This window comes from Eurytemora carolleeae, unplaced genomic scaffold (genome assembly GCF_000591075.1).
Source record: "Eurytemora carolleeae unplaced genomic scaffold, Eaff_2.0 scaffold691, whole genome shotgun sequence".
In the NCBI taxonomy this organism is placed as follows: domain Eukaryota; kingdom Metazoa; phylum Arthropoda; class Copepoda; order Calanoida; family Temoridae; genus Eurytemora; species Eurytemora carolleeae.
The window spans coordinates 149,815-174,127 of record NW_019397001.1 but is presented as its reverse complement, the minus strand read 5'-3'; the positions used below and the strand labels follow the sequence as shown (position 1 = coordinate 174,127).

The 24,313-nt window shown below is 31.8% G+C and overlaps 2 protein-coding genes across 2 annotated transcripts in view; both read left to right on the top strand.

The window, feature by feature from the left end:
- LOC111710957 (uncharacterized) overlaps window positions 1-388 on the top strand; it is a 9,094-nt gene extending 8,706 nt beyond the window's left edge. The window contains exon 7 of the mRNA XM_023485165.1: window positions 381-388. Within this exon, the coding sequence (XP_023340933.1) occupies window positions 381-388 (8 nt within the window). The remainder of the gene's footprint in view (window positions 1-380) is intronic.
- A 1,840-nt stretch (window positions 389-2,228) lies between these two features.
- On the top strand, window positions 2,229-23,162 carry LOC111710958 (uncharacterized). The gene is made up of 6 exons (XM_023485166.1): window positions 2,229-2,325; window positions 3,139-3,219; window positions 17,373-17,431; window positions 20,186-20,250; window positions 20,849-20,914; window positions 21,966-23,162. The coding sequence occupies exons 1-6, from the start codon at window positions 2,317-2,319 to the stop codon at window positions 22,061-22,063; spliced, it is 378 nt and encodes a 125-aa protein (XP_023340934.1). The 5' UTR covers window positions 2,229-2,316; the 3' UTR covers window positions 22,064-23,162.
- The last annotated feature ends 1,151 nt before the right edge of the window (window positions 23,163-24,313 follow it).

Sequence of the window (24,313 nt, the reverse complement as noted above, 5' to 3'; positions counted from 1 at the left end):
AGCTAATCTTACTTCTACCATTACACCTACCCTTTCCAAGAATTTGCCATAAACGTTTTGATTTCGGAGAGTTTTATACATTTCACTTTCTGCGGCCTATATATTTTCCAAAAAGGACTTCTGAAAAATGTGAAAATAAAAATAAAACTATTTTGCTAAGGAAAACCTGTTTTAATTCATCCATTTTAAATTTTTCGGTAAATTTTATTTTTGTAGTATGGAGTTGGAAAAAGTTTAGTAGTCTAAGCATTCTTGTGCAAAGTTTTTGCAGGTGTATGGAGGGGGGAGGCAAGGTGTAAGGAATCCCCCCTTGGATAGGGTTAATAGGGAGTGAATGGTGCATACAGTATAACTGCAGAGATACGTTGTGATGTTTTTAGATGTATAAAACAGGAGTCAAACCTTATAGAAATCCAACGTATAGAAACCGCTAGGTATAGCAACAAGGTGTGTTTTCCGGGAGAATATTTTTATATTTTTGAGAAACTAAACGTTTTTGTGAAACATTGTAGCTTATCATTATCATTATCATTATTTCTATTTTTTAACATGCTCTAGACACTATACAACCAACTAGATTAATATGTTCATTTGTACATTTGTTTAAGGTCCCTCCAGATTTTATTATGTACTGAGTACTGACAACATAAATGAATGATTATATGGTTATACATAAGATTGCGTGTTACTATTAAAAAAAATATTTCATTAAAATGCTGTCTACAGTTTTATTTTTACAGAAAAAAACACTCAAAAATATAAAAAAATGTTCTCCAGTTATGCTAATATAATTTCATAAAATTCCGTGTTACCATTTAAATAAAAGAATTTTATGAAAATTGTATCTACTTTACACTGATTTTTTTATTTCTCAAAAATAAATGTTCTCTCGGGAAAAACGCTTTGTTGCTATCCTAGCGATTTCTATACGTTGGATTTCTATAAAGTTTGACTCCGATAACAAACAGCCTACTTTAAAAACGGGTTTCCAAAACCAGATTCCGCAATTTCAAAAATTTTGGACTCAGGTCATACTTTCATTGAGACTAATTTAGGACTCGAGTTTTCGGATTAAAGTTGCATCATATCATATTTTTCCACAGAGTTGGGTCTATTAAACCGGTTTAATAGTGTATTTGGTGGATTTTCATGGTTGGAATTTGTGGATTCCAGGGATTTGATTAGAATATGCCTCAAACGAGTCAAAATTCAGGGACATTAGTTCTAAAACTAACACTTGGCCCTTTTCTAACACTGAGTGTTAGAAAAGGGCACAAATTGAAAGACTGGGTTTTTAGGATCCTGGCTCATATCGAGAGTAAAAGTAGATAATAAAAATAACCAACATTTTATTTATTTTCTGAAATCAAAATTATAAAAGGAGTTCTTTTTATATTACACCCTTGACCGTTTTCAAGACAATGTCAGGTTTTCCATTTCCGAACATATCCTGAATTTGAATCACTGTCGCGTTTTCGAGACAAAACCCAGTTTCCCGTTGTTGAGTATAATCCACAATTCAAAACAAAAATCACTTTCATAACTTACAAAATATATCACTGAAAGTAAAAATTATCTTATAAAGACTAAATTATCTGCTAAATTGTTTCTAAAATCTTAGTTTCCCATTTTATTTGTAAAATAAGAGAATAAAGTTGTTTTAATTTCCCGCATTTTAAACAACCAATTTCCCGCATAACTAGTTATTATATTGTAAGAAACAAACTAATATTAATATTTTAATTTAGCAATGCTATAATGATTTTTTAATCATGAAAGAACAGTAAGTTTTTTTTTCTATTTTATCTTATATTTTATAAAAATGGGTTATTGCTTGAACATTGAAATTGATATGAATTCGAGTAGTTGTCTCAAAACCAGTTACAAAAACGCGACATGAGCTGAAAAACTAATTCTCGCACCTTATTATTAGTTAAAAGTAAACATTTTTTCAAAATATAGGCTTTTTTTTATAAATGTATGGTGTAGCTTTGTTCAACTTGGCTTGGATTTAAAGGTATTTACGCGTGGAAAAGATAACTTTGCAGACTTGGCCCATTTCTTTATCACTTAGTGTTAGTTTTGGAACAAATTTTCCCTTTAAATTGAGACTAAATCTCTACTAAAACCAACCAAGGTCATTTTTTTCAATTTAACCTAAGAGCACAAGCTGGCGTCGGCTGATTCATAAGTTGATTCTAAGGAACTAAGACTCGAGCCGTAGAATTTAAATCGCGGGCTCAGGTCTGTAAAACAAGATATATTTTCTATAGTGTGGCAGAAAATGTGGACAGCAGGGTGGGAAGGAATCTCCTCATGCTTCAGGTAATCTATCTATCTATCTATCTATCTATCTATCTATCTATCTATCTATTTATCTTTCTTTCTATCTATCTTTCTTTCTATCTATATATCTTTCTTTCTATCTATCTATTTACCTTTCTTTCTATCTATATATCTTTCTATCTATCTATTTATCTATCTATCTATCTATCGATCTATCTATCTTTCCTTCTTTCTTTCTATCTATCTATCTTTCTTTCTATCTATCTTTCTTTCTATCTATCTATCTATCTTTCTATCTATATTTCTTTCTATGCAAGCAGAGAATTTCATAGGTGAATATTGTCCAATGAAATGTCTATGAAATGTCCTATCTATCAAATTTCCTATCTTTGAAATGCGTTTCTATGAAATGTCTCGCGCCACCTATAGCAAACCTGAAACTACCAACTGGTCAGGAACTATGTGAAGACTATCACATAATACTGCAGTGTTAAGAAAAGTTTCAAATTATTCAATTTAGATCTTGAAAATCCATTAAAAAATTTACAAAATCCATAAATTTTCGTAAAACACCAGAGGCCGAATTTAAAGAATTTGAGCCGCGGCTTAAATTTAATTTTGGTGGTTTCACTTAAATTTGTATTAAATTTTTCAATTGAAACCGGTTTTGAGGGATTTGAGAGGCGGCTTAAATTGATTAAATTCAGACACAGTACAGGTATACGGACACCCTGATATACGTCTTCTATACAGATTTGTTTTTAAACTGATCAGATACACAGACACTGCAACAAATGATTTAAGAGAAGACTTTAAATAATAATTATATTCTCTAAAAACTTGTTATTCCAGGGACAAACAAGAGTAATTGGTGGTATAAAAGTAACCTTTAGAATTCGGCACAGTAATGGAAACCTTCTCCCAGATCTTCAGGTGAAATATTTAATGATTAGGATTCAACGCTAATTGTCACACTCTTCCTTGAAATGATTTGTCATTATTTGTTAATGTAAAATAATAACAAAAAAATATTCCGCACACGTAGAATTAACTTATATCTATCTATATATATCCATCAGGGGGGATGATAGTTCTCTACCTGTGTGCTCAGTTAGTTGTACTGTACACTTACAACTGTTTACTGATATTGATAATCTTTAGGTTAGGCCCGAATCAACTTATAATAAACAAATATGCAGTACGCTCTCGGTATAGTTTGTGGCCTATAAAATTAGTAAAGGATTAGCGTACATCATCATTCTATAACACTATAACCTCGTTGATATCCATACTGTTTCAGCAAAGTAGAGCCTTCCGACCCGTACATGTAAATTTGAATGTCAAGCTAGCTCTAATTGGCTGAAATTTGACAATAGATTTAGCGTATGGTGGCCATGGGACCGACTGTTAGGGTTACCGTACTGTCAACATATTTTAAACTTTTTTATTCAATTCCGCAATTTAAAAATATTATTGCACGGACTAATGATTCCCATAACTTATCTGATTTAAAATTTGCACACCAATGTAGACTTTTTCCATTGTTTTTGCGTCGTTGTACGCATTGTTTTCTTTATTAAATAGCCAGCTATTTATATAGAATTTCCTAATTTCATTAAATTAAGGACCCGTAATTCTGTATGCGCAGATCATATATTCCCATGTTTGATGTTCAAATATGACAAATGATGCATCGTTGAAAAGCTCTTATGCTCTACTTTTAGAATCTTCAAAAAATTGCAAATTTGCAAAAGTTGATTTTTTTGCAAAATACGGTTATAAAGTAAGGTCCAAAAAATGATCAAATAAAGATTTTTGAAAAGCCGCCCTTGAACATGCCATTTCAAATATGCAAAAAAATTTCAAAATTTTCAAGAGTCTGATTTGTAAACGAGATGAGGCACTAGGTCACAAAGTCGTACCGTGATCATCTCCTTCTATCTCTAGTTTCCAATTGCAGTGGGAGTGGTTCATATCAACTAATATCAGTGCCCGTCAAAACTTTAAACCATGCGCAACTATTTAGAATATTTGTCCTTATTTTCTTAAAAAGGGAAAATCATAATAATCTGTTAGTCAAAATAATCTTAGTTTAAAATATCAAAGGTTTACATCATCAGATGTAAACCTTTGATTAGGGATTAGATTAGGGATTAGACAATTTGAGTTTGTAACAAAAACTCATTTCCTTCATTATCCTAGTACGGTTTTATATGAGAAAAAAAGAATTAATTTGGTTACTTATTAGAAATTAAAAATTTTCAATTCAACTTTTTGTTCTTTTCAATAACTCTTTCATTAAACGAGTTCTAATCGAAAACATAAAAGATTTCATTCTTCAGAGCTGGGAACTTTAGAATGGATAACCTTTAATCCCAACTACTTAATCCGAATATCCACTGTGGAAACTTTTAATTTTAGTCCTTAATCCACTCTTTTTTTTCTCTCTGTGGATATCCGTATTCCGTACATTAATTTCTCCAATGAGAGTGAACGAATATAGTTCGTAAATTGTATTGGCCAATAACAGCCTTGAAAATTAATTCTATCCCATGAGAGAAATCCACAATTTCTAACAAATAAAGATTTTGTTGTTGGCCATTTTTTTAATTAATCGTTGAAGAGAAATATTAAAAAACAGGTTTAGATTCTTTTGTAACCAATTTTAACTAATGCATTAATAAATAAATGGGTGAGAAATTAAGTGAGGGCCCTTTCAGTCCAGAAAATGAACCAATCTGGCATCCTTAGAATCCAATTTGTTGATCAAAATATTTAATCTCAAAACTAACATAATCTCGAGATTATGTTAGTCTCGAGGTTAGCAAAAACAGAGGATTAAGCATTAATCCTGATATCCACCATTCTAAAGTTCCCAGCTCTAAACAATTTGCTGACACGTACCTCTGCCCCTCTAGTAAAAGTAAATTCAATCTTTATGAAGCATAAAGTCTGACCGCGTCAACCTTGTTGCACCGGCTATTCCTGTCCATAGAGCTAGGTACAGTACAAACTGGGACCAGAAAGGTTGACCCGGCTCGGAAATTCAAATGTGTACTACGGCTGCCCGTGCTGAAAATGCGTTGCAGGGATTAAAGTTTACCTAGTTCTCTTGAAAACTGCATAGCATTATGGATTTATCTGCTAGCTCGCGATCTACTCCGATAGATGATCGAATACAAAAAATTTAGAAATAACTTTATTTTGTCAACTGGAATGACCAAAAGGTTTTTATTTAATTCTTATTTGGGATCTCGAAATTTTATTTATGTAATTTAAAAAACATAACGAGAAACATATTTTATTTATTTAGAAACTGAAGTTTTAAAACAAACTTTGAACAGGTCTGAATTTTTAGTTATATTTTGTTTTTCTCTATTTCTGCCCAATTCACAGCAGTTCCTTTTTGTCTAAATCTTAAAAAAGTTAATACTAAAAAGTAAAGGGAGTGTTCCCGAAAAATGAAAGGGGGTATAGGCTTAGTGCGATAAAAAAGCGCTTTTGATCGCTGCTAATTTTATTTCTATCTGTTGCGTCTGTAAGGAGAAAATTGTTAAAGACGTCTCATACCGAATAACTTAGTGGCCATACAAATTCAGAAAATTGCAACTACGACTTAGACCGTAAAAAAATCAATTTAATTTCAAACAAATCATTCAGATATTGCGACCTATAGTCATCGATTATCTTTTGCCACATTTGTATATAGTTTATATTTTATAATTAATTTGTTTATTTCTCTTGTTGCTTGCGCAACTATCTAAGAATGCCGCACACCACTCACAATTTTCGAAATCCGTTGAAAACGTTTTATAAAAAAATAAAATATTATAAAATATAAACTATTGTTGACTTTAAAAGTCACTATAATGAAATAAAGAGATCCAAATGGATATTTCTAACATTTATTTAAAAAACGAAAGTTTTGAAATATTTGCATATAAGGCGGAGTTAAAATTGGTTGATTTAGAAATTAACAAAGGAATTAATGATGGATATTTGATGGCACTTCATGGGAGTGTTGTAGAGCTTCACGTTGGTGGAGCAGATCAACAGGAACTGGGACAACAGGGTTTATCAGTGGAACTAAGGCAATGCAACTCGAGATAGCGGAAACTTCGGTCGGAGCCGGGCACAAGTTTCCTAAGTAAGCTTCTCAAGAAGTTAATAGGGAGATCAGAGGTATAAGCACGCCTGCTGTTAGCTCAGTATCTGCATCATCAGCATGAAGGAGTCAAGAGGCTCCCTGTGTCGGAGCTGTTACCAGCCCAACTCTCCTAACCTGACTGAGGGCTGGGGTGTGTAGAGAGTGAGGCGGGGAACGAAGGATTGAGGGTTACATGTGTGTGCTTCATGGCGGAAATGGATCGTGTGTATACACACATCTTGAAAATAGTTGATTGCAATTGAGTCGGTAAAATCGTCTTCCTTATATTTCGAATTTGTGTTAACAACTATATACAAATGTGGTGAAAAATAATCGATGACTAAAGGTCGTAATATCTAAATGATTTGTTTGAAATTAATTTGATTTTTTAAGTAGTATGTTGCAATTTTCTCAATTTGTATGGTCGCTAAGATATTCGGTATGAGACGTCTTTAACAATTTTCTCCTTATAGACGCAACAGATAGAAGTAAGATTAGCTGTGATCAAAAGCGCTTTTTTATCGCATTAAGCCTATACCCCCTTTCATTTTTCGCGAACACTCCCTTTAATGTCACGGAATAACAAATGTTGTCGAAAAAAATTCTGTATTTGTTTTGATTAAATACAATGATTATTCATTTTTATTTTAATTAAAGAGCAGAAGATCAACTATTCTTTATTATTTTTCTAGCTGAAAGTAAACAAATAAACATCACATGTTTATTTCCTCTCTCTTTCTTCTATTAATTTATTTTTCAGCAAAACTAAACATGCATTTACTATGCTTATACAGAGTACATATATACCTTGCTTGTCTGGGTGTCTTGGTGTTTGTTTGTTTGTTTGTTTGTTTGTATCCAAAAAACGTCAAAACGGCTGAACCGATTGGGCCCACATTTTGTGTTGGACCTTACATGACCCTAAGAAAGTTTTATGTATGATCAAAACTTTAAAAATTTACCTCCATCAAAATTTGATTTTCAAAACCACAAAAAGATATTTCATATGATCTGCGAGGTTTTTTGTTTGTTATTTTTTTATGTTGTACACAAAGAGAATAAAATGTATACAATTAAAATAGAAGATGAGCGTGAATCGCCCTGAGAGCCTATTAATATAACAACCTATAATATCTAAAAGACGTACTTAAACAAATCAAATACGCATTATCTCTTGAGCATATTTTAGAGTGGGAATTATGTAGAATTCTAGGGGAATTTTGATGAGTCTAGGATAGGGAAGCTGCTATCTGCCCCATCCCTTTTTCTCGTGTCACCTTTTCAATACGAAACGTTGATTTTAATATTCAATGGAAGATTTAAACGAATAAAAAAAAAAAATTTGTTTTGTTTTAATACATCCTAGCATTATAATTGGGGACAAAAGTTTCTATATTTTTTATTCAGAAAAGATTTTTAATCCTTTATCTTTTTTTTACTTTATTTCGTTTCTGTAAACAAATCCCAACCCTATACTCTCTAGTCTCTCAATAGAATTATTCATTATTATACATTTCGACAAGGAAAGGAATCATGTTTAAAATACAAACATGAAAACTAAAATGAGCTTCTCAGAATTAGTTATTTCTTTTTTGTATTGTAATAGCTAACCCTTTATTACTAATTCTATTTCTTCTTTGCGTGTAGAAATTGTACATATTATATTATATTTTCTTTTATAAATAAACTAGGCTTTTAGGGCGATTCGCGCCCATTTTCTATTTAAATTGTGAACATGTTCTTTTTGTTTACATTTTAAAACAAAGAAGAAAAAAATTTTGCGGATTTAAAAAAAAAAATTCGCGGATTTTCAAGAATTTAAATTTTTTGTTACAAAATTAGAAACCTTTAAAACACATTTATTTAAAATTTTTATCATTCATGAACCTTCCCTGTGGTCACGTGATGTCCTACAAAATGTTTGGGCCCGATCAGTTCAGCCGTTTTGACGTTTATTGGATACAAACAAACAGACACCTAACAGACAGACAAGCCAAATTTATATATGAAGTAATTTCATAAGAAGTTGGGGAAACCTAAAAGAAATATCTAATCATCCCAATATGTTGACTATTCACAATATTCTCATTATAAAGATATGTATTAGGTATGTTTGAATATATGTTTGTACACAGGGTGTTCCAATTAACATTGTATTTTTATATTTCTGTAAATAGTTGTTTTTCGTGATGGAACTTAATCGTAGGCAAAGTTTTAGAAAGAAATTGAGTCTTTGTAACAACCTCAGATTTGCATATCCCTAAATTATTGTAACCTTATGGTGTAACCTCATGGTGTAACTTTATGGTGTAACCTTTGATAAAGCTTAAACAAATGCTTTATAGTTTACAGTTTTATTTTGTACATGTCTAGGGCTGCAAAAAGTGATGGAGTTAGTGAGGATAAAAACAATAGCCAAGGCGTTGTGATACTTTAAAGTCAACCCAGTCATGAAAATTGGTGCAACATTTCCTAGCAGTCTGGATCCATGTGACTTACTATTTCAAGTTGTAATTTTCTTAAACACCCTGTACACTGTACAGTGTTCATTATCTAAATAAGAACTAATTAAGAATATCAGTAGCATACAGAATACTACAGAATACTAAAAATACGCAATAATATTTAATCAAATTTCCATGCATGTTTTTTCATTCCTTCATTAATCTTTACATTTATAAATAAATAGCTGAAGGGCCTGCCGTTGCCCGTGGAATTTGAAAAAAAGTTTGTAAAAAAATTTCGATTGAAAAAAATAGATTTTCGAAAAATGCAAATTTAAAATTTTTTTTAGCCTATGTTACCCCTAGGGTATCCAAAGGTTCCCTCGAAAAATTTCAACCCATTCGGTCCAGCCGTTTGGCCGGTCAGAGGGAACATATATACGAATGTCTTGTTTTATTATATAGATTACTTTTATATAATAAAACGAAAATTAAGGAAAATTTCAAATGGTAAAAATAGTGAATATTTTTTCTTTATTTGTATTTGAAGTCCTGAAAATATTTCATAATAAAATTTTACTGTGACCTAATATAAAACCTTAATCTCTTTTAAAAAATCTGTTTTTAAACTTTTGCATCAAAATTTCATAAAATTCAATTTTTGAATAAAATCAAAGTATTCTTTAAATTGTATCAGTGTTAGGTATGTCAAACTGCTTTCAGCGAGATTCTTTATCACATGAGATCCAGACTAGATCCGGACTAGATCCAGACTAGATCCAGACTAGATCCAGAATAGATCCAGACCAGATCCAGACTAGATCCAAACTAGATCCAGACTAGATCCAAACTAGATCCAGACTAGATCCAGACTAGTTCCAGACTAGATCCAGACTAGATCCAGACTAGATCCAGACTAGATCCAGACTAGATCCAGACTAGATCCAGACTAGATCCAGACTAGATCCAGACTAGATCCAGACTAGATCCAGACTAGATCCAGACTAGATCCAGACTAGATCCAGACTAGATTCAGACTAGATCCAGAACTAGATCCAGACTAGATCCAGACTAGATCCAGACTAGATTCAGACTAGATCCAGAATAAATCCAGACTAGATCCAGACTAGATCCAGACTAGATCGACTTTAAAGTGTCTAAACATGGTATCCTCTGATTCTATCTCGTGATCTCATTCTCACTTATTCTTTATTGTAAGAACTCTAAAGATTTTTGTACATTTTTGAACTGTAATTAACAAAGTTTTTACTATCAATCTTATGATCACAGTTATATGTCAACAAAACGAAAAGGATTTTTTTCTAACATTGTAGGAAAGTACCAATACCAATACCAATACATTGTAGGAAAGTACCAATACCAATACATTGTAGGAAAGTACCAATACCAATACATTGTAGGAAAGTACCAATACCAATACATTGTAGGAAAGGACCAATACCAATACATTGTAGGAATGTACCAATACTAATACATTGTAGGAAATTACCAAAACTAATATTCTATATATATAAATATATACTTTGCATGCTTGAAGTATGTTTGTTTCCCAAAGTTTTTTTATTTTCGTAAAACTTTGAAAATCCACGAAAAAAATTGTAAATCCGCAAACATTTGTATCATTGCTTTATCGAAGAGAAAATGTTGAAAGGTTGAGCAACAATTAAAAGTTAAAAAAGAAGACAGGCGCGAAGCGCCCTGATCCTCCTGAAAATATATTCCTATTGCAAATACAACCACTACCTTAAGGCTTGGATAATCCCATGATTTGTCTTTTACAAGAGTTCCTAGTTTCTAGCTCAAGCTAAGGTTGGAATTTGCTGAACTTGTAAAAATGTAAATTGTTGAATATATTCTTGTTATTTTTCTCATTCTTTTCTGAATAAACTCAAGCAATATCTATTTAATTAAATTCTTTACTGACAAATATCTAGACGAAGTATAAAAGATGAAAATCTAAATCTTGACATTTTTACATACATGTCAAGATTCATTTTAAGAACCTTAAAGGAACTGTAAGCGTAATCTGGAGTGACCTTCCATCTTTGCAACCCTGAAACCTTTATCTGATCAATACTGTGAAAGATATTGTCATTTTTAAAGGTTTAAAAGTGTTTAATTCTGATTATTCTTGAATATATTTTCCTGCAGTAGAAATGCGTCATTATACCTTTTGAAGAGAAACCACAACTGAAAATGTTTTAATTATATACATTGATATCTAACAAATACTTATTCAGACAAAGCTCTTTGTGAATCGGACATTGCCATCTTTGTACAGTCAAAATGGTCGCTTGATATTTCGTTTTGCCAATTAGAACAACAGCAAGATCCTTCAAAATTAATAAGTGTCCGAATGGTTTGGGCTCTCCTTTGTTTTCTAAGGTTTTTTAGCCAAGTTCAAAAAATAATTTCACAAATTGCGTTTTTTGAGACTCCTAATGTATTAAAATGTACGCACACAGTCTAGTTGCCTTGACCATATTTTGCGCAAGGAAACGCAAAAAATGTTGAGAAAAAACATTCATAGTTTAAAATATAAGTGAATTCTGTTTAGAGTTACATTGATTTTATTTTGACTGAATCCAATCTTTTCTTTCGCAGTCTCAGTTTTATTGTTTTATTACTTTACTATTGAGAAAATACAAGTTTGGGATTTGATTAAGTTTTTAATGTTAAAAATATAAAACTTTTATGTCGTCCACCAAATCTGTAGTAGACGACCTATGAGTTTTTTTCTAGCAAGGATACTAATTCTGTAAATTTACTTCCTTTTCTCTGCTGCATACATCCGGGAGTTACTTTTTCAGACAACCCGGAATATTAAGAGTTATAATTATTCAGAAATATAAACAGATTTCTGTATGCTTTGCTCAGACAGAGTTAATGTACAATAAAAGTGTTTAATCTGGTATGTACATACAGGGTGTCTTACGAAACATGACAGTTGGTGAATAGTTTTAAATATCTTCTTCCACATACTGTATTAGATATTTAAGACTTTTTGCAGTTTATTTCTTTAAAAAAAAGTTTAACTCATATATATTTTACTGTGAAATCAATTTTACTATAGTATAACTGTCATATAAAAAATGTTATTAGTATCTTTAGTATCAAACATCTTATCAAACTATGGAAGAAGACATTTTAAACTATTCACCAACTGTAATGTTTCGTGGGACACCCAGTTGCTACTTATTTAGATCGGCGGTCCAATAAAATTACGTCACAAGTCCTTAGGTTTTTCATTTAAAGTTCTCACCACTAAATAAAATTTCCTTGCGGATTAAAATCAATCCATGGGATAAAAATAATCAAGTTAATTAAAAAAATAAATCGAAATTATCCTATAAAAACTTAGACCTCCCTGATTTTTTCTTATTTTTCTTATTCCTGAATTTCTAAATAAGTTTTGATTAAAAAATTATCAATGAATGGTTATTCTAATTTGACATTTTCGATAAAATAATTTCACCCTTAATAATAACCTTTCCAATACATATTTTGAAAACAAATTTTAATTAACTACAGAGAAAAAAGTGTCATGGTTTTCAAGAATTCCTTTAATCATGCTTTTTTCAGTACAATAAAAAAAATAATGCAGAATATTATTGTTTCATGTTCATTATTCACTATATGAATCATTTTTTCCTAAAAATATTATTTGCCAAGGTCCAATTCAATACGACGGATATTCGACTGACTACTAATAAAAAGAACATTTTGACGGAACACCGGCAAAAAGGAGGACTACATGAACCACGTAGATTTTATTAAAGATCAAACTGTCTTCAGCTTTCCAGATTTAGACATAGATTTGTTTGAACATAACATAGATTCGTGTTTTGGTGAATCATGTTTATTTTCGTTTTGGCTTTTAAAATATTATGTTGTACATTAGAATCTATCTTGGTGCTGGTTTATTTGGTGTACAGGCCCGCTTTGCCTTTTAAAGTCTGATTGTGTACTGTACATCTTGCTTTATCTGCTGAAAAGTCGGATAGGTACTTGAAATGAAGCACTTCATAGTTTACAGGGTGTGTGTATTATATACAGAGTTAGAAAAAACTGGGTTTTTAAACCCANCCGATACTTGAAATGAACCAAAGTTTACAGTGATACAAGTTACCATATATTGGGTGCCTCTTGTCAAAAAGAGTTTAAACATGTAACAAAAACAGAATTCCATTAGATTTTCCTTTACATATGATTATTACAATATTAAATTACTTTGAAAACAATTGTGTCATGAACAAATGTGAAAATGGGTACGTTATAATCATATAAAAATTATCTTTTAACATAGTTATTGTTCCTCCCTTCTTCATGAGGGGTATACTGCAATTGTTTAATATTTTAGTTCTAGGAATCTTAGAGATAGTCTGGTTTATTTTCTCACTTGGATACATATTTCTGAGAAAGGGGGGCTACTCAGACTGGTTGGTAATAATTATGTGCTCAAGAAGGAAGACCACTGTTAAATACTAAATTAATGTGCTCACTTTATACTTACTTGAGAATAATCAAAGAATTGTATTTCCTTATCCTATCACAACAAAATTGAAAATTCTGTTGTATAGTACTGTGAATCTTATTGAGATAAAAAAAATTGTAAATGGTCGATTTCTACAATTGTTTCTTTGTCTGACCTTAAACCAGAAACCGTGTTGGTGGTGGAAAGCTAATAAACTAGCAACTGTATATGCAGAAGAAACATCCTCAATACCACTATTTCATGGCCTGGAAAAGAGGAGGTGACTCAGCTGAGTGACAAGGATGAATAGTTAAATTCATTCAATATAGTTTTTTCGGAATATTATTCAAACAATATTCTTATTAAAGGTCATAGGTTTTAGCCACCACACAATAATCGAATACATATGATGTGTCAGTTTTAGTAATACAAACTATACCTGATAATCAATATCAATGATAGTAGACCTCATTTCTTGTTAATTGTAACATTAAAAAAGTTAAGATTAGGCTTAAAAATAGAAAAATTCTAAAATTACCAAATAAACCCCCCCCCCAAAAAAAAAAAAAATTTAGTTTTTTTTTTTGGGGGGGGGAAGGCTTTTTTAGGCCAACCCTGATTATATATGTTTCACACAATACTCAATTAAGGGATCCAACGTTTTTCTTGGATATAAATTCTTCTTTTTTTTACTTTAAATTCTGAAATTGTTCTTTTTTATATTTCTGTGAAAACATTAGATTTATCTGTGCACAGCTGAGACCCATGTTTCTTCATTTTAGTTTCATTTTATAAATTTTATTAGAAGCTTTATCAGTCCATGTTAGAAGAACGCCAAACCTGCAAATAATATACATTTTAGGAAAATTATTAAAAAATTGACCTGGGAGAGAAAAAAATTAAAATTACCTGTTTGTTTCTTTTCCAAAATGGTCGAAATGGCTTTAAGCCAACAAGCCCGTTTCTAGATGGATGGAGTCAGAACATCCCATCAATCATCCTATCCATCTAAACTATTGTATCCATCCAATCCTATCTAAACCATCTATCCACCTCATCCAACCTATCTAAACCATCTATCCATCCAATCCAACCTATCCGTCCTATCTATTGTATCCATCCAATCCATCTAAACCATCTATCCACCTCATCCAACCTATCCGTCGGAACTTTTGAATCAAAGAATTAAACTAAACTTGTTCTTTTCTATTCGGTCCATCTAAAGTTTCCAACTACAATTCAGAATTCAAAAGTCCAAGAAGTTGAATTGATCCATGACTTTACTTATTTTGTTTGAATTTCTTTTCTCTGTTTATTTTATGAAAAGTTATATTTCGTTTAGAATTTTATTTTGTTCTATCCAAGAAAGAAAAAAAACATCTGCTCCCCAATGGGTTAGAACATTATTATTAAACTTCATTTCAAACAAAAACGGTAATAGAGAAAAAATTCTTAATTACATAAATGTAAAAAAAATTATAAATTATAGTATCAAACGTCGCTAAAGGTGGAGACAAAACATGAACTAAAAATGTCAGTCAAAATCATTATATTATTATCAAATTAACGCTGTGTACTTTATCACTAACATGGCAAATTTCATCTATTTTAAATTTAATGTGTCTGTTTGTTTGTTTTTATCCAAACGTTTAAACAGAAAATGGCTAAACTGACTGGACCCAATTTGTTTGTGGGAAATCACAAGACCCATAGAAGGTTCATAAAGATGTGCATCGCTTTTTCAACAAACGAAAAAATACGAACGAACGAAATTGTCAATAAAAAGGGGGGGGGGTAAAAACTTCTCCCAAAAAACTAGTATTATAATATCTATTTTAAATTTAACTTGTCTGTTTGTTTGTTTTTATCCTAACGTCTAAACAGAAAATGGCTAAACTGACTGGACCCAATTTGTTTGTGGCAAATCACAAGACCCATTGAAGGTTAATAGAGATGGGCATAGTTTTTTTCAACCAACGAAAAAATACGAATGAACGAAATTGTCAATAAAAAGGGGGCTAAAAGCTTCTCCCAAAAAAACTAGTATTATAATAGTATACTATAAACTATAAAGTAATCAATATTAAATTGTAGGATATTACATCACTTTGTTATAAAGTTTAATTGGTTTCCGGATATCTAAAAAATTGGAAATTTCTATAACAACTTATTTAATTAAATTTAGCTAGTCATACAGGACGCGAGCGCCCATCTTCTATTTCAATTGTGAACATTATCTCTTTGTATACATTTTAGAACAAAAACAAAAAAAATCGCGGATTTAAAACTAAAGTTCGCAGATTTTTACAATTTAATGAAGATGAAATTTTGTTGGAGGCTAATTTTTGAAATTTTGATCATCCATAAGACTTCCCTGGGGTCATGTGAGGTACCATGCAAATTTGGACCCAATCGGTTCAGCCGTTTTGACGCTTATTGGATACTAACAAACACCAGGAGCAAAGTATATATAAATTTGGCTTGTCTGTTTGGGTGTCTGTTTTTTTGTATCCAATAAACGTCAAAACGGCTGAACTGATCGGGCCCAAATTTTTTGTGTACAAGAATAAAATTAAAATCTTTTTTTTTACAATTACAATTTACCTTAACACTGAAGACTTAAGCTTAAAAATGTCTTTTGAAACATAAAGAAAAATATCTCGATGATTTAAAAAAAATATTCAAAGCATATCCAAAGCCAATTTTGCTTATTTTTGCTGATTTTCTCAGTTTTAGATATTTTTATGAAAGTTAACTTTAAATTGACTAACTTAAACTTTTTTTTTATGTTTTTTATGTATTTTATGTTAAAATTAACAACGTGGGTAATATATTAAGTTTCAAAATTTGTGAATTTTCTCCAAAAAAAACATAAACCTCTAAACTTTTAAGAGATCATTATTTTTTTATACGGTTATATTTTTAAACAAATAAAGTTAGTGTATCTATAAATGAAAAAAAAAAAATTAAAAGATTTTTAAATCAATAAAAATCAATATACATACATTTGTATTTGTAATATTTATCATTGATGAATTTTAAGATATTTTCATATTCAAGAAAATGATTTTAACATTCAAACAATTTTGTTGAATTCTGGATAATTCCGTCAGTAGACCACATTATGTAAATTCCGAGACTGGTAGTTTTTGGTGTTGAATGTTCTATCTGGGATAATACAGTAATAACCAAAAAAAGCTGTGGAATAAAATGTCGACTTTTAGGTTCAAGACTTTTAGGAATCTAATTTCTAAATAGTCAAATGAGAATTAAGCACTGCAGCGATTGGGCAATGTCTATAAAAGATTTGGCTTAATCAATGATTTTTAAGCTACTGTAGTAATTCTATTTAATTTGGAACAACTCCAACTACATTTTTTGGTTCTCAATGTACAAAAATTGTGTTAACAAACTAATGCCGCGTGGAAAAAAGACGATTTTAGTAGTTTTCCATTGTTTAAGGTACAACTCTGAAGCTAGGTGGAGGCTTTTCCTACTTTTTAAAATCGTTCTTTCCGTTCCGCTCCATTTCGTTTCGTTTCGTTCCCATCGTTCGTTCCCATAAATGAACGAAGCCCAGCCATTGAGCCGGGCGTGTTCCTAATTTTTTTATAGTTCGTTCCGTTCTGTTTGTTCCCGTGAAAGAACTATCGTTCCCCAGGAACGATTCCCAGCTCTATCTGGAGCTAGCTAAACGATTCCCAGCTCTTTCCGGAGCTAGCTAAACGATTCCCAGCTCTACCTGGAGCTAGCTAAACGATTCCCAGCTCTACATGGAGATAGCTAAACGATTCCCAGCTCTATCTGGAGCTAGCTAAACGATTCCCAGCTCTACCTGGAGCTAGCTAAACGATTCCCAGCTCTACATGGAGATAGCTAAACGATTCCCAGCTCTATCTGGAGCTAGCTAAACGATTCCCAGCTCTATCTGGAGCTAGCTAAACGATTCCTAGCTCTATCTGGAGCTAGCTAAACGACAACTAAATTATCTGATTTTTAGACACGAGATGATGAATCTTCAACCATTATTCTCGCCTTCATTGTATTCGGCACGTTAAGGTAATGAAACAGATATTCAGTCAGATCCATAAAATATGGAATAGACAGATAACTTTGACTTAAAGGGACTGTAAGCAAAACTTCGGCTGCAATGATGGCGATGCCTTTATATGATAAATAATGTGGAAGATATGGTCTTTTATTTAAAAGTGAATAATTCTGATAGTTCCTTTATGTTTTCCTCCAGTAGAAATACTCAAGTAACGTGTGTAGAAAGAAACCACAATTGAAAATAGTCAGTTTTTAATATTATAAACATTGATATCTAATTCATACTTAATCCAGGTATCGTTGTAAATCGGGAATTGACATCTTTGCATGGAGAGTCACATGAAATTACGCTTTCAGTCTCTTTAAACTATGATTTTAGATAATCAAATGAATTTCACAAGTTGACTTTCAAGCTTCTGCTGAAACTTTTTGCTTCATAACAACATGCATAAGATTCCTTAAATATTTTCTTCCTACACACTCCATTATGCATTAGCGCCTGATCCAATCAGGGTTCAGTCATGTGTTTGGTGTCTATTCTGAACCAATAGTAATAGTATGGCGGTAACATCTATCTTTCTATCTATCACATTATCCAATCAGTGTTATGAATCCTTTAATCGGCGCTATCAGTAAATGGAAATATTTACTTCTACTGAAACTATGGTTGCTGCATTTATTAGGGTTTCTTAGAAGGATTATTACAAAGTATTAGAATTCACTAGATGATAAAGTAACCAGAAAATATGGAATAATTGTTGTTTTTGTTCTTACATTGTATTTTGAAATGTTGTTTAAGATTTTGTACTAAAAATTTATTTTTCGTTTGTGTTTAAAAAATGGTTTTTTCATTTTTCATCATTAATTTTTCCTTGAATAACACCATGGTCCACGAAAAATATCTTTTGTTCACAAAACTATGCTAATCTCTACTCACATGACGCAGTTTTTGGTAGTGTATCAGGTTCAGGTTTGGTTTGGTAGTGTATCAGGTTCAGGTTTGGTTTGGAATATCCGGAAAATTTATTTAAAGTTTTGTACTTAGCCACCTCTTAGTATTCTTAAAATCTGGTCTTCAACTGAACCGGAGTGGTATGGTTATTGTTGTTAATCGGTTTGGATAATTTTTTGAAAATAGTTCAATAAAACTTTTTTTGTTAAAGTTTTCTTTTATTAAATTTTGCAATATCTTTATTCTAAAAATCAAAACTGGAAAAACGATCCAAAAACGATCCAGAAACGATCCAAAAACGATCGTTACAAAACGCATCGTTTTTGTGCCGTTTTTTCAGATATCTTCTCCCAAGGCTAAAATTTGAAAAACGTAAAGAAATGCAAATATTTAGAATAAAAATTTTAAAAAACATTTGATTTTTACATAATGCCACATTTTGACCCTGAAAGGAAATAAAGCAAAAAAAGACCGAAAAACCCAACTGGAATCATATCACTAAGTAAGTTAATGTCGTCTTCTCTAGTGTGTTTTAATATCTTTGATGGCTCAAGTACACTTAAGGTATAATGTATAGACGCTGCTTTAAAATAACTTCCAAAAATATTTGTTTAATTTTGCTTGATAATATTCTAACATATATATTCCTAGTCAACCTGATTCAAGTTAATTAAAAAATTCTATTTAGAGAAGTTGTATAAAAGAAATATAAAAGTGCCCCTTAAAATTATTTTGATAATCTTTGAATTTTCTGAAAAGATTTCTTCCTGGAATTTTGCTTTGTCAACTATTCTATTATATTCCGTGTGAAATGAAACTCATTATACTAATCTCATTATTATTGGAAGATTTTCTAATTAAAAATTCATTCACTCAAATCATAAAAGTAAAAGAAGTGATGTAGTTAGGATTTCGCATAGAGCAATAAAACGAAGAGGTGAAGTTTGGCTCAGATGTACAAAACCGACCTCCCTATTTATTAATTAATGGTCGGTTGAATACAACCGACCGCTCTAATAATTATTTAATAGGGTGGTTGATTGTGTACAACTGAGCTTAGCTTTACCTCTTCGTTTTATTACTCTATGGGTTTTCTAGTAAAAAATTATAGTTAACATGTACCAAACTTTCGATCCATTTGAATAAATTTAGTTTTTGCAACAAACTCAAGTTTGTGATCTTTGCAAATCTGATGTCGTAGACCTTGGATATTTCAAACTGTTAGATAAAATTAGATCAGTTTTTAATGTAAAAGGTGTAAACCATTAGATTGCAAAGATATAGGAATTATAAAATTTGAGGTTGTTGCAAAGACTCAATTCCTAAAAATGTTCGTTTTGGTTATTTTTTTAATCGGAGACTTTTTTGTAACTTCGTACACCAATATTCTGTGGTAGGCGATTTTATCAATACAATGAAGACAACTTTCTACATCAATTTTGATCCATATCAAGCTGTAGAAGTCAAGAGAAGCTGCCAATTAAAAAACCTACTTTTTGATTACTTGTAAACTTATAATTCGAAAAATCAAAACTTTAATAAAAAAATTTGTCTTCATTGTATTTATATAATCCATGGATATATAATCGCCTGTATTATAGTTGGTATATGTAGTTTAATGAATTAAGTATTCTAATTTCAACCAATAAAATATATATAATTGCCTGTATTATAGTTGGTATATGTAGTTTAATGAATTAAGTATCCTAATTTCAACCAATAAAATATATATAATCGCCTGTATTATAGTTGGTATATGTAGTTTAATGAATTAAGTTTCAACCAATGCAATATTTTGATTATTTCTTCAGTTCCCTTCTGCTCATCTTGGTCTGCTCATACTTTATTGCCTGGTATATTGCGTCAACAACACAAGGTACTATTTACATAAAATAGGCTGGGGGGGAGGGGCCTAAATAAGGATAAAAATAGAACATGATTTTAAGCACTTTTCGAATATCTTTTTGCCATTAAGAAACGTGAGTGGCGCACAAATATCATATTATTTTCATTAGCAAGGTTTATGTTTTTTCTTTTCATGTTTTTTTGGTAAATATTTACAGATTTTAAAGATTTCTGTTGTTTTTTATAATAATTTATTATAAGTTTTTATTAGCTTTATCAAAAAATAAATTGTTTTTTGTAATTTAATGACTTTCATTCTTATTTTATATGAAAAAATGGTGTACGGAATTTTGTTGTGGTTTTGTTGATAATTTAATTTTATCATTTAACAAATATGCTTGACATTTTGAAATTAAAAAATCTAAAATTCTTGTCTTTAAAAAATGCTAAATTATAATAATCCTGTGTTGGCATTATATTTGTATTTGTCTCTCTTTATTCAAATTAAAAATTTTCCGCATTTTTTTCGTTTGGAAAAATTCAAATCATTTGCAAGTCATATTTAGAGATCTAAATAATTCTTGATTTTATTCACAAATAAGTTTTGTAATAAAAATTTATTATTTTAGCTTTTGAGTATGACAGAGTTTTGGAGGATTTTGAATCTGAGGAATCAGCTGATATGAAAGAAGAAGGTAAACCAATAAAAGTTTAATCATAAACGTTCAAAAATTACAAAATTTAACCAAAGATTAATTCGGAGACAATTTCAATGCCGTCACATAATTTCTATAGTTTTTGGGATACCCTGTATTTTACTGACTTACAATTATGAATAAAGTTCTTTTGATTCAAACAAATTTTGTTTGATTTTTATTCTTTTCTTTAGTCTGAATAACAATTTTTTAAAATTTTAACATTAACATATATTAAGTTAGACAAATAGGACAGTGGATAACTTGTTATATTTCAAACTTTACTTATTTTGTCCTATCTAGTCAAGGTCTTTTCTCTACCGTGAGAACCAGAAAACTGTGGAATAGGAAGACAACATTAAGCAATAATTAAGAGTATTTGTTTTTCCAATGGAAATAGTTTTAGTAGTGCCTTATTAAGCACTTGCTAAGTGAAATGGATCTGTTTACTCTGCACAATTGCTGTGTCTCATGCTTATTGGACTATTAAAAATCTAATCTTGAATCTAAAATTCGTCTTCCTATTCCAGAGTTTTTTTTTGTTAAGTTAGAGGCTTCACAATTTTGTTTTTATACGGGAAAATTTTATTCGTTATATTGTTGCTTTTATTACATTATGCAAACATTTTTCTCTTATTAACTTCACCAATATAATTTTTCAAAACTCTTTTTCAAAAAGATTTTACAAATCGTGAACAGTCTGAATAGCTGATCGAATGATGAATGAACAGTGGAGAATCAAAAAAAAGATATTCTTATGAATTAACAGAAAGACAGTGCTCATCCCTAGTTTACAGTTTGCTGAACTGGCATATTTCACCCTTTTAAACTTTAACATCTTCAAATATCAAAGCCGTGAAAATATTAAATTAAAAAGATAGTTTTGGACTTTTTTACCTTTTTTTAAATATAAATAGAACTTCTTATCAAATTTTTGAATTATTGGATTTTAAATAATTCCCTTTGAAAAAGAAATAATTATACAAAAATTTTGGTTTCGAGATTAGAGCCGATTATTTGAGCCAATTTTGTAAAATCTTTATTTTTATAGGTTCCGAGAGAAAACTGGAGCTATACTGCATACAGTTAGATGACGTGAATACGCCACTGATTAAAGGAATACATGGGGACAGCTATACTTTACCCTAGCCTGGATACACAGCTATACTTTACCCTAGCCTGGAAACACAGCTATACTTTACTCTAGCCTGGATAAACAGCTATACTTTACCCTAGCCTGAATACACAGCTATACTTTACCCTAGCCTGGATACACAGCTATACTTTACCCTAGCCTGGATACACAGCTATAATTTAGCCTAACCTGGATACACAGCTATACTTTAGCCCAGCCTGGATGCACAGCTATACTTTACCCTAGCCTGGATACACAGATATACTTTACCCTAGCCTGGATACACAGATATACTTTACCCTAACCTGGATACACAGATATACTTTACCCTAACCTGGATACACAGCTATACTTTACCGTAGCTTGGATACACAGATATACTTTACCCTAGCCTGGATACACAGCTATACTTTACCCTAGCCTGGATACACAGCTATAATTTACCCTAATCTGGATTCACAGATATACTTTACCCTAGCCTGGATACACAGCTATAATTTACCCTAACCTGGATTCACAGATATAATTTACCCTAGCCTGGATACACAGCTATAATTTACCCTAACCTGGATTCACAGATATACTACCCTAACCTGGATACACAGATATACTTTACCCTAGCCTGGATACACAGCTATACTTTACCCTAGCCTGGATACACAGCTATACTTTACCCTAACCTGGATACTTTGCTATACTTTACCCTAGCCTTGATACAACACTGATCAGTTAACCCTAGCCTGGATACAACATTGGTCAGTTAACCCTAGTCTGGGTACACTAATGATCAGCGAACTCTACCTTGGATACACCACAGATCAGTGAACACTAGCCCGGATACAACGCTGATTAGTTAACCCTAGCTGGGATACAACACGGATCAAACCTTAGCCTGGATACACCACTGATCAGTTAACCCTAGCCTGGATACTCTACTGATCAATTATCTCAACCCTTGGATACACCACTGATCAGTTAACTCTAGCCTGGATACACCACTGATCAGTTAACTCATCCCTTGGATACACCACTGATCAGTTAACCCTAGCTGGGATACAACACTGATCAGTTATCCCTAGCCTGGATACACCACTGATCAGTTAACCCTAGCCTGGATACACCACTGATCAGTTAACCCTTGCCTGGATACACCACTGATCAGTTAACCCTAGCCTGGATACACCACTGATCAGATAACCCTAGCCTGGATACACCAATGATCAGCTAACCCTAGCCAGGATACACCACTGATCAGCTAACCCTAGCCTGGATACACCACTGATTAGTTAACCCTAAACTTGATACACCACTGATCAGTTAACTCATCCCTTGGATACACCACTGATCAGTTAATCCTGGGCTGGATACAGCACTGATCAGTTAACCCTAGCTTGGATTCACCACTGATCAGTTTACCCTAGGCTGGATACACCACTGATCAGTTAACCCTAGCCTGGATACACCACTGATCAGTTAACCCTAGCCTGGATACACCACTGATCAGTTAACCCTTGCCAAGATACACCACTGATCAGTTAACCCTAGCCTGGATACACCACTGATCAGTTAACCCTAGCCTAGATACACTAATGATCAGCTAACTCTACCTTGGATACACCACTGATCAGTGAACACTAGCCTTGATACACCGCTGATCAGTTAACCCTAGTCTGGGTACACTAATGATCAGCTAACTCTACATTAGATACACCACTGATCAGTTAACCCTAGCCTGGATACACCACAGCTAACCTTATTTGTACAAAAAATCTAACCTGTCATTGTTCTCCAAGGTACCTTGGGTAACAGATTCATGAAAAGAACGAATTATTTGGTGTAAAGCATTAAAAGATAATTGAGTATCATGGTTTTGCCTCTGTTTCTTATACCAATAAATGCTCATAAAATAATTCCTGTATTTTTGTCAAATGATTATAAAAACACCATTTAAAGGTATTAACTGAAGAATTATAACACAAGGTCGGATATTGCACTGTAAGGCTGGTATATGTTGCACTCTTGTAGAATTGTTCAGCTTGTATATTTCACTCAATAATTGGCAAAACGTACCAAAAAAAGGACTCTAAGAAGTTCGTAGTTTCCTAGGGGTTTATAATTATAAACCCTCTGGAAAGATATCTGAATCCCTCTTGTGGAATTATAAGCCCCCTAGAAAGATATCTGAATCCCTCGAGTGGAATTATAAACCCCTAGGTAGGATAACTGAATCCCTTCGATGGAATTATTACCCCCATTAAGAATAT